General features: G+C 47.3%; 1 protein-coding gene and 1 long non-coding RNA gene across 4 annotated transcripts in view; one reads left to right on the forward strand and one right to left on the reverse strand.

Moving 5' to 3' along the window:
- The window catches only part of LOC144110512 (protein zyg-11 homolog B-like), a 193,880-nt gene that overhangs the window by 34,297 nt on the left and 143,510 nt on the right, over nt 1-16,073 (reverse strand). For all 3 annotated transcript variants that reach the window (XM_077643491.1, XM_077643489.1, XM_077643490.1), the window contains exons 9-11: nt 14,753-14,863; nt 13,044-13,185; nt 1,210-1,280 (exon numbers count right to left, since the gene is read on the reverse strand). In XM_077643491.1, the coding sequence (XP_077499617.1) occupies nt 1,210-1,280; nt 13,044-13,185; nt 14,753-14,863 (324 nt within the window). The remainder of the gene's footprint in view (nt 1-1,209; nt 1,281-13,043; nt 13,186-14,752; nt 14,864-16,073) is intronic.
- Nucleotides 1-16,073, forward strand: part of LOC144110513 (uncharacterized) — a 148,627-nt gene that overhangs the window by 8,368 nt on the left and 124,186 nt on the right. The window lies entirely within an intron of this gene.

The following is a 16,073-nucleotide window of genomic DNA, read 5'->3' on the forward strand; positions in this document are numbered from 1 at the left end:
CTAAAGACCCCCCGTCCTTTGACTGATCTCCACGGTCAACCAACTAGATGGCACCAATGGTGCAATCGCTGAGGGAGCGGCCTGTTTCGTTCTGTCGTCACCGTAGATGATGTGAAAATCAGACAACTTCTTATTGACTCAGTTAAGTACCCTGAACAAATGTGGTATAAAACAATTCTGCCGACCAGATGTAATTTCTGTGCGAAATTTGAGCTCGAACAACTACACGGTTTAGCTGTGAGGAGCAGTCTATGGCGTCCATTTAAGTGCGGAACAGTCTATAGGCCCTGTGTTGTAAGGTATATTTGCAAGTGCCACTTCACACTACCGATCATTGCGCCCTTTCATTCATTGCACCGAAGGGGTCATTCGTTGCCGCAACCGAGAATGGTGGTGAGCCGTGTGACAACGGCTAACTGCAATTCATGATAACCACAGTTAGGTTTGGTAACTGCGGATAGACTGCCCGTGTGACTAGGGTTAAGTCATTTGTCGTGGTGTGTCGTCATTATAAAACGTGAGCCGCCTGTTTCATAAAGCAGGTGGCTCAGCTGCCACCCAGGTCACATGACCCTGAGCCATCATCACAACCTGACAGGTGCGTGCGTGCACCTGCATTGTTTACTTTGTTCACCTTATCCAAGAATTGGTCTTAACTGTAGTTTACTGTATTTGTCACCAAAAAGGTGTGTATGTACAACAAACTCCTATGTAGGTTCCTTACCCCGCTACAAGGTAGTGCAAATGATGGCGTATACATTCTGTAAATGAAGGGTTCTCAAACCGCCTTCCTTAGAGTTGTTTTTTGTGGGGGGGATTCCTCAGCACCTAAATCCATGCTTTACTCAACCTCCCCCTTTCCTTACCCACTTTATTCTAGGACTAATCTCACTGCAGTTGTTCGCTGCAGACTGCTCCACAATACAGCCTGTCAATGATTCACTGAGTTTGGACATTTCTCGACTGTCTGTGCACCCGCAGGCCCTTTTCTGCACCCGTGTCAGGCAGAAAGAAATGGGAACTAAGACGCACAGAGTGTTCCTCAGAACCTTTGGAAGGCCGTTTGGGTTCACCGGGGCCATAAAGTTTGAGAACCCCAGGTGTGAATACTAAGCAAATAAGTCAGCAGAGTTCCAGCCGACCTTAACTGCGCTCAAGCACAGGTAGCAGAGCTCAACATAACAAACCAACACCGAGCACGCCACTCACCTCGAGAACATTCAGGAAGAGTTCCATGCCCCCCTTGGACAGAAACACCGAGCATGTCTTGGGAGACTCGTCTGCACAACAAGAAGCAGTAGAAAGGACTTCAGTGTCCCACACGCAGCAAGGCAGAACCACGAACAGTGCGGTGCGGACAAACTCTGAAGGAAGCACAACTCAGGTTTCTGCTAGAACAGACTAACACCACTTCAACAGACGCCGCAACAGCTACATTTCTGCAACAAGGTATTTTTTACTTCTCATCAGAACACCATACAAGGTAACGCAGCTCATTTTCCCACTACAATGAGCCTATTTCGCAGCAGGGTCCACTGAAATGAATTTTTGCAAAGCACAAGAGAATTTGAAATTTATTTTTGAATGTGACAAACCTAAGGTTGCCAATCCGTTTTTTTTTGTTGTTGTTGTTTTTTGCACAACCAAAGAGGCCTATGCTAGTTTTAATACAGCCATTTCATTTCATCAAAAACGCCTATCAATGTCAATATGTAATTCGTATGGTGTCACTGACATTCCTCCTAAACTGTCACACACTAACTACATCATGAAAATGTGAACATCCAATCGAATCATTGAGTACCAGTTATTGAGCGGTAGCAAATTTGAGCAGTTCAAAGAACTCTTCTGAGCAGAGAAATTTCTAGGTGTGTGCAAATATACAATAATTTTAAATAATCGATTGAATAAGTGGGGCCCAAACTACGGCGGACATTGCGTCACGGCGAAGCTCCATCACGTGGATTTGGACTTCCGGGTCGTTCCTGTGGTTTCGTTTGTATAGGCATTGCCTGCAAGCGTGCGGTTTCGACCTTTCTTTATTTAATACCAACGCTCACATCGCTGAAAAAATGGTGTTGCGCACTGCCTCAAACTGCAGCAACTTCACTGCAATGGAATGCAACATGTTCTGAGTGCCATCAAGTAGTCAACGGCGAAAACAGTACGCCGTTGCGATCCGCTGGCAGACTGCCTGCTACGAGCTCCACGGACAACCCTTGGCTTTGCTTCGAGCATTTTGTTGGTGGTAAACGTTTCAGAGCATTGTGAAGTTTGGGAATTTGGTTAAGTAGGCTGTTTTCTCTTTTTGAAGAGCACCAATATCTGTCTCGGACAACTTCGGCCACAGCCTGTCTCGCATGACGGTGGCAGAACCGCGCAGTCGTAGGTGTGCAGATATGTGCTATTCGGCCTCCGTCACTACAGCTCGACAAGATGTTAAAGGACAGAATGATTTATTCCTCAGAAATTTGTGCTGCATGCGAGTTGCTCAAATCCAAAGCTAACACTTCAGGCCTATGCGATCACAACCATCAGCTCCCGAAACGGTGACATCGGCCACGGCGGGCTCCCGTTGCCTGACATTGCTGGTCGCAGTATATGTTTACGAGCACCTTTAGGATTTATTAATTGTTATATGAGAACATATTTGCTAACTTCATGCCCAAAGTGAAAGATGTTTTTACCAGCAGACCAGACGACATGTGCACGCAGCAGGTATGGAAAAATTATAAGCGAGCTGCTACGTTAAAGTTCCCCGTTTGCGTAGACTTGCATGCTGCAGTTATGTTTCTTCATTCCTGTGTGTGGAGAGGGAGGGTGACAGACAAGGTGATCGCATTATTAAGTGATAGGAATTATTCACCACCATTCTTTTCATACTCTGAGGCAGTAAGTTATGAGAAGCTTCACTTTAAGGTACCCGAACTTAAAAAAATATAGCAGCCAACACAGTCTAGCTGTTTATCACCTTTCATTGTACAGCACATAGGAGAATTGACATCTGAGACAAATGTTATAATACTGAACTGTCGCTGCGCAACAAAGCATCATTTGAAAACTGTCTATAGGTGCTGAACATGCATGTGAAGTAGATAAATGTCTGCATCTCTAGTTTACGTGTGATGCATTGCATGCTTGCATGTCGGAATATTGCACTGAATGGTTGACTTATTAATTGAGAGTGACGTTGGCGATTTCAAGAAGTGCAGAATGTTGCAAGGACGGCAAAGGCTGGTCTGGTGGTCGGCTGGGTCAATTATCCGTAAGCATAGACAGTAATAAACATGCTATAAAACTGCTAGATTTAAAAGGCCAAGGAACACATGGTGTTCACAGACGTTCCTGATTTTTTGGTATCACTAGTGTCTTAGGGTTGGTTTACCAAAGTCAATTAGCATACAAGCTATGCCGCAGTGTTCACGCCAAAACTAAAACTGGGTGGGAATGCCTTTCGTTCAACATTGCAGAAGACCTGGTCAAAGGAACTTGTAGAAAATGCTGAAAACAACTCGGATCAAGCTTCTGTGTGCGCTCGAAAAGCCGAAGCATGATTTGTTCTGCTCTACCATACTATTTATTCTAATTTACTATTTGTCGCTCAGGTCTCCTCCATTAAACTCATTTTACTCATTTATTACATGCTGTGCTGTATAAAATGTGCCTGCAAGGGTTTTTGCGAGACAAAGGTTATATCAGATGTTATTACCCACATGACAAGAAGAGTTTCCAATTAACAGCCGATGAACTTTCTCATTTTGCAGTTCAACAGTGAAGCTGCCTATGTGAAGAGTTAGTTCTGCTTTTGGCTGCGGTCTGCTTTCTGTTTTGTCTTTGTGCCTGACTTCGTTTACGTTGTGGTGCCTGTAGCGAAGCTGTGCAGCAGGCTTTGATGCTTTGCTTTGGCTTGAGGTTTTCATTAACAAAAAAAACACAAGGCAAGCTAATCTTCTGCCTAGCTGCTTGTGTTATTCCTTGCCTACCTTGCCTTGAACACTTTGCACACAATGCGTAAGTTTTATATTTCCACATTTCTGTACATATGCATCAACAGCTGAGGTGCCCACCATTGGGGACATCTGTCTGTACATTGGCTGGTGGTTCTCCTTCGACTAGGCTCTGAGCACTAAGTTCACGATAGCAAAATGGCTACAGGCTCTCCTCTGCCTTGATGGGAAGCCACATTTATTTGCATTCTGAAGCTAGTGAACATTCAAGAGATGCCATAAAACAAAGCATTTATTTTAGTACTTCTTTTCCATGTACATATTGCAGCAACCAGCATTGGGAAATCAAGCACAGGAATTCTCAACATTCAGAGCTGCAAGTTATATGTAAACAGCATGTAACGTCCCACACCACCATGCAGGCGGTGAAATGCATAGCATGGTTAATTTTGTGTGTGAGTGAGGTTCTTGTGCACGTACCAAAGCCCCAGTAAATGGGCGCACCTCTCTCAGTGCTGGAATAGCTGCTATGTCACTTGCCTATCCATGCCCTTGACGCACATTAGTAGAGGTTTTCAGCCACAAAGTCTCAGCACATGCTCGGTGCAATTTCTACTGGCAGAAAGAATACAGTATACAGTACAACCTCGTTAATTCGAAGTCATTGGGACCGCGAGAAATCTTCGAATTAAGCGGGTTTTCGAATTAACCGAACACAAGAAATACGACTTAGGCAAAAAAATTCGTTGCAGGAATGTGCTACCTTTATTTGGCATATTTTGAATTACTACTGAAAATAATCAGATGCTGGTTTGCCGCGTCCGGTAGTTTGCGGCTCCGAAGGTCATGCTCTCGAGTTGGCCAACTAGGTGAAACATCTCTGTACTTCCACCGTGGCACTCAACGAAACTGCGGATAACGTTCAGCGATCCGATAACCTCACCGAGTGCAGGTGCTCGGGGAGGCTCGTCGGTGTCGTCGTCGCTATCGTCGCTGTCATCACGCTTGTTCGTAACAGCAGTAATCTCACTCTCCAAGTCAGAGTAGCCTGTCTGCTCTTCGCTCTCAAAGTTGAGATACTCGGCGAAGCCGACTGTGTTGGACTCACCCTCCTCTGCGCAGAGTGCATTGATGCGGTCGCAATACTCTGCTCCTTCTTCGTCAAGCATAGCACATGGGTAGTCTGCATCGGCATCAACGGTGCTTTCACTGGAAAAACCAGCGTGTTCAAAACAACGCCTGATCAATGCGGGCTCCACTTGTTTCCAAGCGTACACCATGAGGCATATGGCTCCGAGGAGGTCGTAGCAAAGGAACATGCGCTTGAGCAGGTGGTGCCGATAAATCTTCCTAGTGTGGTGAATGACGCCTTGGTCCATCGGCTGTGAGATCGAAGTGGTGTTCGGAGGTAAAAATACCATCCTGATGGCCTGGAGATGTGGGATGTCGCCATGTGCCGGGCAGCTGTCGACGACAAACAGGACATTCCTGCCTGTGGCCGCGAACTTGCGGTCAAGTTGCTGCACGTACTCCTCAAATATTGCACCTGTCATCCAGGTTTTCTTATTGTGCCTGTAGACGAGTTCATCCTTTGGCGGCAGCCGTGCATTTTTGAAGCAGCGAGGCTTCCCCGTCTTCCCGACAACCAGTAGCGGCAGCTTGTGTTTACCGCACATGTTCGCGCCGAACAGCACAGTAATCCTGTCCTTGGCCTGTTTCCTACCCTTGATGGCGGTGTTCTTCACTGCGAATGTTTTTGTTGGCAGCATCTTATAAAAAGTGCAGCCTCATCAAGGTTGTAAACGTCGTCTGCACCATACTCGCTAAGCAGCGGCGCCAATGTGTGGTTTTTCCAATCTTCGACAACACTCTCGTTAGTGCTGCCGCTCTCACCACAGACGGTCAGAAAGGTTAAATTATTGCGTTCTTTAAAGTGGCAAAACCATCCATTACTGCACTTAAATTCTTCGTGCCCAAGTTGTAGAGCTAGGTCGTTGGCCTTCTCCCGCAGTAGCGTTCCATTGACGGGAAGGTGGGCTGCGTTTGCTTTCTGCAGCCAGCGAAGCAGAGCAGATTCTACATCTTGATACGTGGGAGCCCGCACTCGTGACCGCTTCGAAGAATATGTCTTGCCGTAAGCCTCTAGTATTTTTGACTTGTTGCTCAATATTGTGTAGACAACGTCGAGAGGGGCACGCCATGCCTTTTGACCAACTCGGTCTTCGAACAAGCGCTCTTGCCTGCTTCCTGGATCAAGCAGAACTTCTGCTGCAGCGTTAAAGTCTTGTACTTTGGCATTTCGTCCACTGCTACGGTCAAAATGCTAGCACTTCTGCACAGTCCCCGCAAAAAACAACGGCACAGTAGCCGACCCCCAAACGCGGCGCACAACACAAAGAAATGGCGCAGGCGAGACCTGTGTCCCTGCATGGCGGTGGTGGCGGCGTACTTGCAGCGTCGGAGGCACGGGAGAAGAGTGGACGAAGCACGCCATGGGACGGAGTGGGGTCGAGATCACGTGATAAAAACCGGTATGCCCGCCGCGCTGCAGTGAAGCACGTCTTCTCCTCTGCAGGCGCGCGTTTCGGCGGTCCGCGAGGTGCACTGCGGACCGATTTTTGTGCCGAGAGTGCTCCGGCTGGGGCGCTTCGCCTACAAATCATCGCCGTTGCTATGTGGCTTTGCCTCGCGGCTCTGTAGGGCCGTCGTTTCGCCGGGTTTGCGGCGAAACATGGATCAGGCATTGCCGCATAGCATCGCAAATTTTCGAATTAACCGGGCTGGGGCAGGCCACCTGTTCGAATTATCCGGCCAAATTTACATTGGAAAATACGGGACCGCAGAAAACCTTCGAATTATCCGGGATTTTGAATTAACCGAGTTCGAATTATCGAGGTTTTACTGTACTGTTGAAAATGCAACACATTTTTCATGCAGTTGCCTTTTTGCATTACAGATGAACTGAAATTAAGTTGCTTGAGACAGTTGTTATGCATGCCAGCTTGTGCAGTAATTATTCCATAAGGCATAGCAAATATTCAACAAAAAGCAGTTGAGCTGACAAGAACATTATTCGACAGCAAAATAGATTGTTTGCTAAGGTTGTGAAGCATTGTTAAGTACAGACTTTTGGGGGGAGCTCAACGTGCCGCATGTGCCAATTTTAGAGCAGCAAATAAAACGCGGTCTACCTTGCTTGCAGGCAACGACAGCTCCGGTGCTACCGCGTAGCAAGAAACCCTCCGATGCAGTGCACGTGAAAGCTTTGTAAAGGCTATAAAATCACAAAATATTGTAAATTGTATGTTGTTATGTCTAGAAGCAATACATAGGCAATAAGGGACACCATAGTGAAAGGCTCCGGATTAGTTTAGACGGGTTCAATCGCACAGCACACGGATGCCTTTCGCGCTTTGCCTCCTTCGAAACGCGGCCACCGTGTCCGGTATTTAACCAGGATCCTCCAATTCGGTAGCAGACTGCCCTAACCACTAGGCCACCGCGGCTGGTGTAGAGAAAGCACTGCAAGTACACCAAGGATTTGCATGATGCAAGCTCTTCGCCGTCGCAGCCACACTGCTACAATGTGCGCAGCAGTGCACTAGCTCATACATAATGCTAGGCTACGGTTGCTGGTAGTCCATATATTCAGCGCCTGGCAGCGTGAAGCCTCTCAGAATTACGTACCGTAACATATATTAGAGGTCAATGCAACAGCCGCATGATAATAGTAACAACAGGAGAACTTTTTAGCGAGTGAATGTAGCGTCTTAAACTTCTGCGCGAACAGACGACGCACGCCGAAACATTCGCACTTGCAACGCTTTTTTTTTCACCATTAATTCAAATACGGAACGCCGAGTGTGGACATAGTAATGCACGTACAGCATCCTGACCTTTCTTACGGCTTCATTTCCGCGTATTAACGCATATAGAGCCGAATTCAAGCTTGTCAGTTCTTCACTACAAGCAAAGCGCTGTACACGCGCATCTCGCCGAACAACCCGGAAGTCAGAGTACCCAGCATGCCTTGCGGCCCGTTCAGATTGGGCACCACCTATAGCAAAGTACTGTTCAATACTTAATTTGATCTGAATGCCTCACGTACAAAATATCGAAGTATTCACCTCAAGTGAATAATGTTCCGGAAAGCTTGCTTTGTGTGGTTTCTGTCTGATGTGCTTCCTAAGGGATGGAATCATGGCATCATAAGGGCAGCTAAATGTGGCAGCTGCACAGTGATGTAATCGCAATTGAGACTAGCAGTCGGGGGAAGTGGCGATCAAAGATGTTAAACAGTGCAACTATGCAGCAAAGCTGGCGAAGTGGCAAACCAAACTGCTAACAGTTCTGCGGTTTCGAATCCTCACACAACACGTGCTGCAGAGTTCACTGGAGGAACAGGAAATTTTTTCTTGGACTGCCCACCGCTCATCCGGGAAAGTGACTACCAGCGTAAGCAGGCTGGGCATACAGCACACAGTTTAATTACATTTTAGCAGCACCGATGTGCATACAAATTGACAATTTTTTTTTTACATGTGGAGCTCCATGAATCACAGAGGGAATGGGCATCGGCACGGCTCCTTGTGTAGGTCACCTCCCTCAATATCAGATGGCCATTTTCGCAAAAAGTCGACATACCTTCAAAATAAGAAGCTAACAATGTTATGTCACGACTAGTATCATATGCAAATGCCACAATAATGGTAGATGGCCCCAATGTGCCACGTGTAGTGATCGGTGACCATGACTTAAACTCAACTTCCTTAGTACAGCGTGCGTGCCTGAAGCATGGCAAAAACAATCCAGGCTGTTTCCCATGAGCACTACCAGACATAAGCCGAACGAAAAATTTCACATGCCACCTGAGGGGATTCTCCAAGTGTTTCAATGTTGACAGCAACAAAGTTTTCCCCGCCGCGGTACTCGAATTTTGATGGAGCTGAAATTCTAGAGGCCCGTGTGCTTAAAGTGCATGTTAAAGAACCGCCGGTGGTCGAAATTTCCGGAGCCCTTCAGTAAGGCCTCTGTCATAGCCCCATTTCCTGTATGCTTATTAAGAATTCACCAGGCTGCTATGAAGTGTTTAACACAAAACAACCCCTGCCGGAACATACCCAAGCACAGGTGCTAAATGAATACAGTCACACTGATTTATCGGACTCTGGAATCTAAAAAATGGTCCAAGTAATTGAACAGTGCAAAAAACACATGAACGTTCAAAAAATCAGTTCAGTGAGGCAAAATCAGCTGGAAAAAATCGCTACCATGTTCCGCCCACAAGCGATAATATCAGCTTCGATCTGAGTCAGAGTCACAGTTCAGTCATGTCTGGACTGTAGGTGTCGGTGGCATGCCACTCACTAAGATACCGTTTGCACAACCTGCAAGTCATGCTGTGAACTTTCTTGTCACGGATAGACAAGCAATTCCTCGCTGCTGCATCTCACAGCTCTTTTCGCTGCTCTCTACAAACATGCTCCACGCCAGATCTTGGCAGAGGTGCACCACGTGCGCCAAGGACAGAGTCCGTTTTCAAGGCAATGATAGTTGGGCAGACCATGACATGAAACATGAAGGATGCAAATGGCTTCCTCCCCCTAACGCACCTTCCCACTCCCCAGTAGCGGCAGCGTCTGAGCCACAAAGGATGCTACACTATCACATTATCAACATGGGACCTCATTAAGAAGATCAGTGTGTGCAGATTGGGATTCTTGAGTGAGCTGGGTGCGCAGCCACTGCTGCATTCTGCTAAACTGCCCATGGTGTGTCCACGAGCAGAATGCCGTGTTGCTTGTCCTCCTTTGCAAGCAAAACTCCTTGGAGCACCACTGTAAACCCTTCATTCTTCCTGCTTGAGTCCCCATCAGGCCACTCCGAGTGGGAAAGGAATGGAGAGACTGCCACCAACCCAGGCAAAAGCTGGGGGTTATTTAACATCTAGTATGTATGCTTGAGTCCAGTGCGGCACTGATGCACTCCACATTTGGGAGGGCCTGATTAAGCTGGTTCTCTGTCATCATCGCCGGACATTGGCAGTGCATCAACGTGCATTGTCCTCCCTTGTGTTGTGTCACGCGCAATTTAGGTAACCCCCTTGGCTGGCCGTGCGGCATATGATCCTCTGCTGTCACACGCATACGTAGTCTTCGCTTTGAGCGCGCAGCTCCGTGGACCTGCTTTCGGGTGCTGCGGCTGGGCTATGGGTTGTACCAAGGTCTTGGGGTTAGTACAGTGTTTTGTAATGCAGCTTACGGAGTGAAGACTACAGAGAATGTTTACTACATTCCAATCAGTGAGAAAGCATGGATTTGTGCTATGTACAAGATGACGATGAGCGGGCAAGCTGCGGGACGGAGCGCTCACATTAGGCCAGCTGAGAATAGACAAGGCAACAGACGACTTTGCTCGGGGTTGGCACCCATCGGATTAGTGCTTAGCACACTTGTGCTCTTAATTAACTGTACCTTCCTTCCTTTGAAGCAAGAGTGCAGGTGCGCGGCAAACGCTGGCTGTGCCCTCAGCTTGCTCTGGGCCAAACCCGCATTATGCGGGCGAAGCGCCACTTAATAAGCACCCATCACTGATGGTGCATGCCACAAGTGGCAACAATAAGGCAGAGAAATTACCATGCCTATAGACCAGAATATGATAATCTTGCATTAAGACCGGCTCGGGTGTACTCTCAAAGCCAGCTATCAGGCATCATCTTTCGCCGGGCTGCCAAAACGCTACGAAGTGCCTTTGCACCATGAACAACAAGCGGGCATTGTAAACTCTGCGAGTGCTTAAGACATGCCCATGTCAGCCTCTTGGAAGACACCAACGGCGCACCACTTGTTTATTATGGATGCTGTAACGTGCAGGAAAAGAAGCGGCTTGATTGTTTAGCACTGAGTAAGGACTTGTGTCGAAAGCTCAGCAGCAGCAGAGTGTTGATCCCGCATCCTTTCACATCAGATGTTAAGAACGCTGACGTGAGTCAAAGATGCACTGCTGCAGTGCACAGAAAGAATTACAAGCCAAGTACGAATGCACGAGTAAGTACATGTGCGTGAAACAGTCAATTTAACTGCATGGTCATCGCGATACGTTTAGCATTCATGACCATGTTATGGGAACATGCAGATATGCTCAGAGCATTTAAGATGAGGTCATCATGAGTGTGTGTGTGTGTCACTGGAGGACAGCAAGAATAAGCATATCCTTAAAACGTGACAGCGTTAAACATCCTGTTGTCCAGAAAATCTGGTGTCGGCGTTGTCGGCATTGTGCACCCAGAGAGCAACCTAGGAGGAGAGCGGGTCACCTAGCTCACATGGCCTTGCAGCGTCATCACAACCTGGCCACCTTAGTGAGCAAACTGCTCACTGCGACAGGTGGCAGTTAAATTAATGATTGGTTGCTCGGGAAGAGCAACGTCGGCCGTACAAGGCCTACCGCTGAGAGCACCTGCCATCACGGAGCAGTGGCGCATCACCTGACTACACCCACTGCAGGGCAAAGGCCTTTCCCATGTCTCTCCAATTAACCCTGTCCTTTGCCAGCTGTGGCCACCCTATGCCTGCAAACTTCCTAATCTCATCCGTCCACCTGACCTTGTGCCGCCCCCCCTGCTACGCTTGCCTTCTCTTGGAATCCACTCCGTTACCCTTAAGGACCAGCGGTTATCTTGCCTTCACATTACATGCCCTGCCCAAGCCCATTTCTTCCTCTTGATTTCGACCAGGATGTCACTAACCCGTGTTTGTTCCCTCACCCACTCTGCCCGCTTCCGGTCTCTTAACGTTACATCTATCATTTTTCTTTCCATGGCTCGCTGCATTGTCCTAACTTAAGCTGAACCCTTTTCGTTATCCTCCACATTACTGCCCCGTAGGTGAGTACCAGTAAGACACAGCTGTTGTGTACTTTTCTCTAGAGGAATATTGGTAAACCACCATTAATGTTCGCAGAAAACTTGCCAAATACTCTCCACCCCATTCTTATTCTTCTAGTTATTTGAGACTCGTGATCCAGGTCTGCGGTCACTACCTGCCTTAGATCCCAGAGATTCCCAGTGATCTATGAACGTTAACTAGAGAATGACCTTCTGCATATATCGGAATTAGCACAATATGCTATCAGGTCATACCCATAAGCTGGAGCTTAAGTGCCTCCTCCACTTTTTTTGGACTTTGGAGCCTGTTTCCTTGCTGCCACTCTTCTCCCACAGCTGCACCCCACTGTGCACGTAATGGCAGCTGGTCAGAGCCGTCAGCTCGCTCTACCCCACAGTGGTTGGTCGTCGATGCAGCCACAACACCATCAGAGCGAAACACTGTGCCCATGCTGCATCTCGGCTACACAAGAAAGAGAAGTGCAACCTGTTTGCCTTGCTTTTACGTTAGTGGCATTGATCTATATGGTCACGCTGAAATAGCGCGGGGGGCTAGCAGTACGACGGATAACAGTCAATGAATTTGGTCAAGTGGGGTGATCCACCATGAGCCCATTTTGGCCACTAGAAGCTCCCTGCTTGCATTTGTAGATCGAGTCCACAAGTACTCAAGGTAACGCTTCGGCAGGGCTCCCCGAATTATCGTATATTCAGCATATCGTAACCTTGCAGCTAGGCCCATCTGTAATTCATCGCTCGTGCCAGCCTCGGAAAATTAGAGCAGGTACAAGCCCCATGCTACCCGTGGTGCACACGCACCAATCACGCGGCTCCCTTGACTTCCGTGTCTGAGCTTACTGCAGCTGCTGCGGCCACTCTTCACCACATGAAATTCGCTAATCAAGCGAGACAGCGCAAGCACAAGAGAACGCTAGCATAAGGCACATGGAGGTAGGTGCCACTCCTCAATGCCTGATGCGGGGCGGCACTGGACACAGAGGCACACAGTGCTTACGCCTAGCAGGTGTGCAATGACACAAACAGGTCCCACACCCCCGCAAATACATTGGCTCCGCATGTAGGCTGGCTCCCTGAATTCCCAATAGCGATTTTTGCAGAAAGTCAACACAGCTTCAATGAGTGTGACAAGTGTGCGAAAGGTGTTGGAGACACTCGCTTCGAAATTATTTGGAAGAAATATTCCCCCTAACCTGTGAGGTTCCAGAGGGCACTGAGCGTGAACTTCATCATGATGTCCACCTCGCCTGCATACAGCTTGCTCTTGACAATGCGCAGTAGCCGCTCCATGTACTCGGGTTTGGCACCCAGCGAGGATGTCTCCGATGTCGAGATCTGCACCAGCCAGAGAAAAAAAAAAAAATGAGTGCAAGGCTCTATTGGCCTGCCAGCACCAGCCTCATTTCGAACAGCATGTTCATGCTGCAGTGTTTTTATAATGCTTCAAGAATGCAACCAGTGCATCACCCCAGCAGCATTTAATCCAAGCTTCGCATTCATCAATGATGGCCCAGACAGTTGCAGCAGCCCACACAGGCAGTGCTGATAGTCAACCATTCCAATCTGTGATGATCAGAAATCGTCACCAGTACAAGGCACTATAGTCACTCAAACCACGTAGCGCCTGCCATCATTAAGCTGATGCCAATATGCAATAAACTGATGCTATTCATGAAAAGCCTTAATGTCTCTGAAGAAGCAATGAGACTGCCAACATCTTCAAGACAGCTAAGCATTTCTTGGTAAACACCTTCTACTTGTCAAACCTTCTTCAGTTCACTCGACTTCAGCAGACTGCATGCACAATGGTGCAGTGTTTAAATGCCACAGATCATGTTTTAAGCATCATGCGTGGCAGATGCCCAGAACGAGATACGAAAAACAGGACCCTGTATCACAAGTAAATAAACAAAACCTTGACAAAGCCATGGAATCCACACAAGCGCAGCTATATCAACCCCATTTTTCTCATTAAGGCAAAAGCAAAGAGGAATTCAGCTGGACACATAATGAGAATGAAACACAGGAAAGAACAATGCTCCAAGACAATAACAAGAGGAAAGCACCTGAGGCTGCACCAAATGGTCTCTCACGGCCACACAATAAAAGATGGCATGGAACATACACTCACAAAAAGAGAATCCAAGAAAAAGAAGCATCTAAGCTAGGGTACTACAACAGACCCAAATATCAGCTCAAATGGAATTCCAACTCAATATTGCTAAAGGGTGATGATGAAAATGAAGTGCCAAATACGATTTGAACATTGAAAAAGTGCTTAGGTACGAATAAGGGCAAAATATACCCCAAATTTCAATCGTCCTACAAATGAAGGAATGACAGCACAAGCTGCATCACACCCACCACCCCATCAAGGTGGCCACTAACAGCAGTGCCCAACAGGCGACAAGTGGAGAATTCCAACAATGACCAGCAAGAGAACACAAGACATTTTCAGTCACAGCCTACCAAGACGGCAATGCCGAGAACAGTTACACTGTAAACATTGAAAACTATATTCTTTCTTTTGTAGTGAGAGCTACACTACACCAGCTCTTCGAGCGGCGCCATGGTCACGTGGTGTGGAGCAGCTGCTGCTGCCAGCAGCGCGGCGCGCCAGCGAAACCGAGCTGCAACAGCTGTCGCATGCACCATGTCAAGTGGGGGGGAGTGGAGAGGGGGAGAGAGTGAATGCACGTCCAGGGGCGATGATGAAGAAGGAACGCCCAGTGAAACGGAGCGGCGAAAGACTGATTTTGCAATTCAACTGAGCAAGTTTCACTCGGCCAGCTGCAGCTATCGCGTCACTCCAGGTTTAACCAGAGCTAAACCATTTTTCGTACAACTCGCACCAGATAAGTCAACGCAACCAATGCTGCAGAAACAAAAAAAAAAGTCTCACCTTGGCAGCCAGGATGGAGCAGATAGCCACCGACATCCGGTTCATGGACGGGTCATCGAAGGCCAGTAACGAGTCCATCACCAGCCGGGCACAGTGGTACCTGTCAAACGTCTGCCCATACCAGACAAGTGACACAGTGTTGTGGCAAAATCGAAGAAACCAGTTGCTCATGTATTAAAGGTGGAAAATAAGATCATCAACTTATCTTTCACTCCCCAACCAACTGCTATTTTGCACACCTCAAGAGAAACTTGGTATCGGACACAAGAGAAATGCAACTTGGGTAATTGTAATTAGCCCAACAAGACAAGGTTTTGATCTTTGATAAAAGATACAGCATCTCATGTTAATCTCACCGTCAGCATGTGATTTAATTTATAGACACAAACCATTCTTGGGTATTAAGCACAGCTTTTATTGTGCACTTCATGCATGAGATACTGCAAACTAACGAACACATAAGACAAAGCTGAAAGCACGACGATTTTGCTCTAAGTGAGCGACTCTCGCTATGAAAGGCATTGTCAGGTTAAACAAGATGTTCCCAAAGATCCCTAAGCTTTTCCTTGCCTAGGTGCAAAATAGGAACCAGCCAGCGACCACGACATAAGTTTCTGCTTGATATTAACTTATTTGCGCACTTATTGTATGAGCAAATGGGCCCAGTCCTAGTTTGCGAATATTTGTTGGCATTATACTTTTTGCAATCGCAGCAATACCACCTACGTATTTAATGTGAACCCAAATATAATGAGAAATGGGAGTTCAAGACCTCACAAAAATAAAATTTTTAAAAATTACGACTATAATGTGATCTCAGCCTGTTCAAGCCAACTACAACCAAGGATTCTGAAAAAAAAAAAGAGCCAGCATGCATGAATACCAAAGCAATGTAAAAATCAATATTATTTGAGAGTCAACACTTCAAAAATGCGTCTCACATCATCAGGTACAGCAAACCTCTGATGCATTAACGCACAGTCTCCCAAACAAAGTACTCGCCATCACCACAGCGCCACCACTGCTTCATGTTTCGTGCTGCCTAGTCCAGTGTCCATGCTCCCTTCTTTCCTCTGGAGCAGCATGCCAGGTTAACAACCACGCACACCTTTCCTGTGTTCATTAAAACCTCTCTCCTTTTCTTTCCTTTCCTAGCTCAACTCAGCTCTTCCAGTGGTTTTCAGGAAACAAAATGCTCTCACTTTTGGGTGGACACCTCAACCACATCCTAAGGGAAGAAGGCATAAAAAAAGAAAGAAAGAGGTGCCCTAGTGGAGGGCTCCGCTATAACTTCGACCACATGGGGAGCTTTAACGTGCAC

The sequence above is a fragment of the Amblyomma americanum genome, chromosome 11, assembly GCF_052857255.1.
Source record: "Amblyomma americanum isolate KBUSLIRL-KWMA chromosome 11, ASM5285725v1, whole genome shotgun sequence".
Lineage (NCBI taxonomy): Eukaryota > Metazoa > Arthropoda > Arachnida > Ixodida > Ixodidae > Amblyomma > Amblyomma americanum.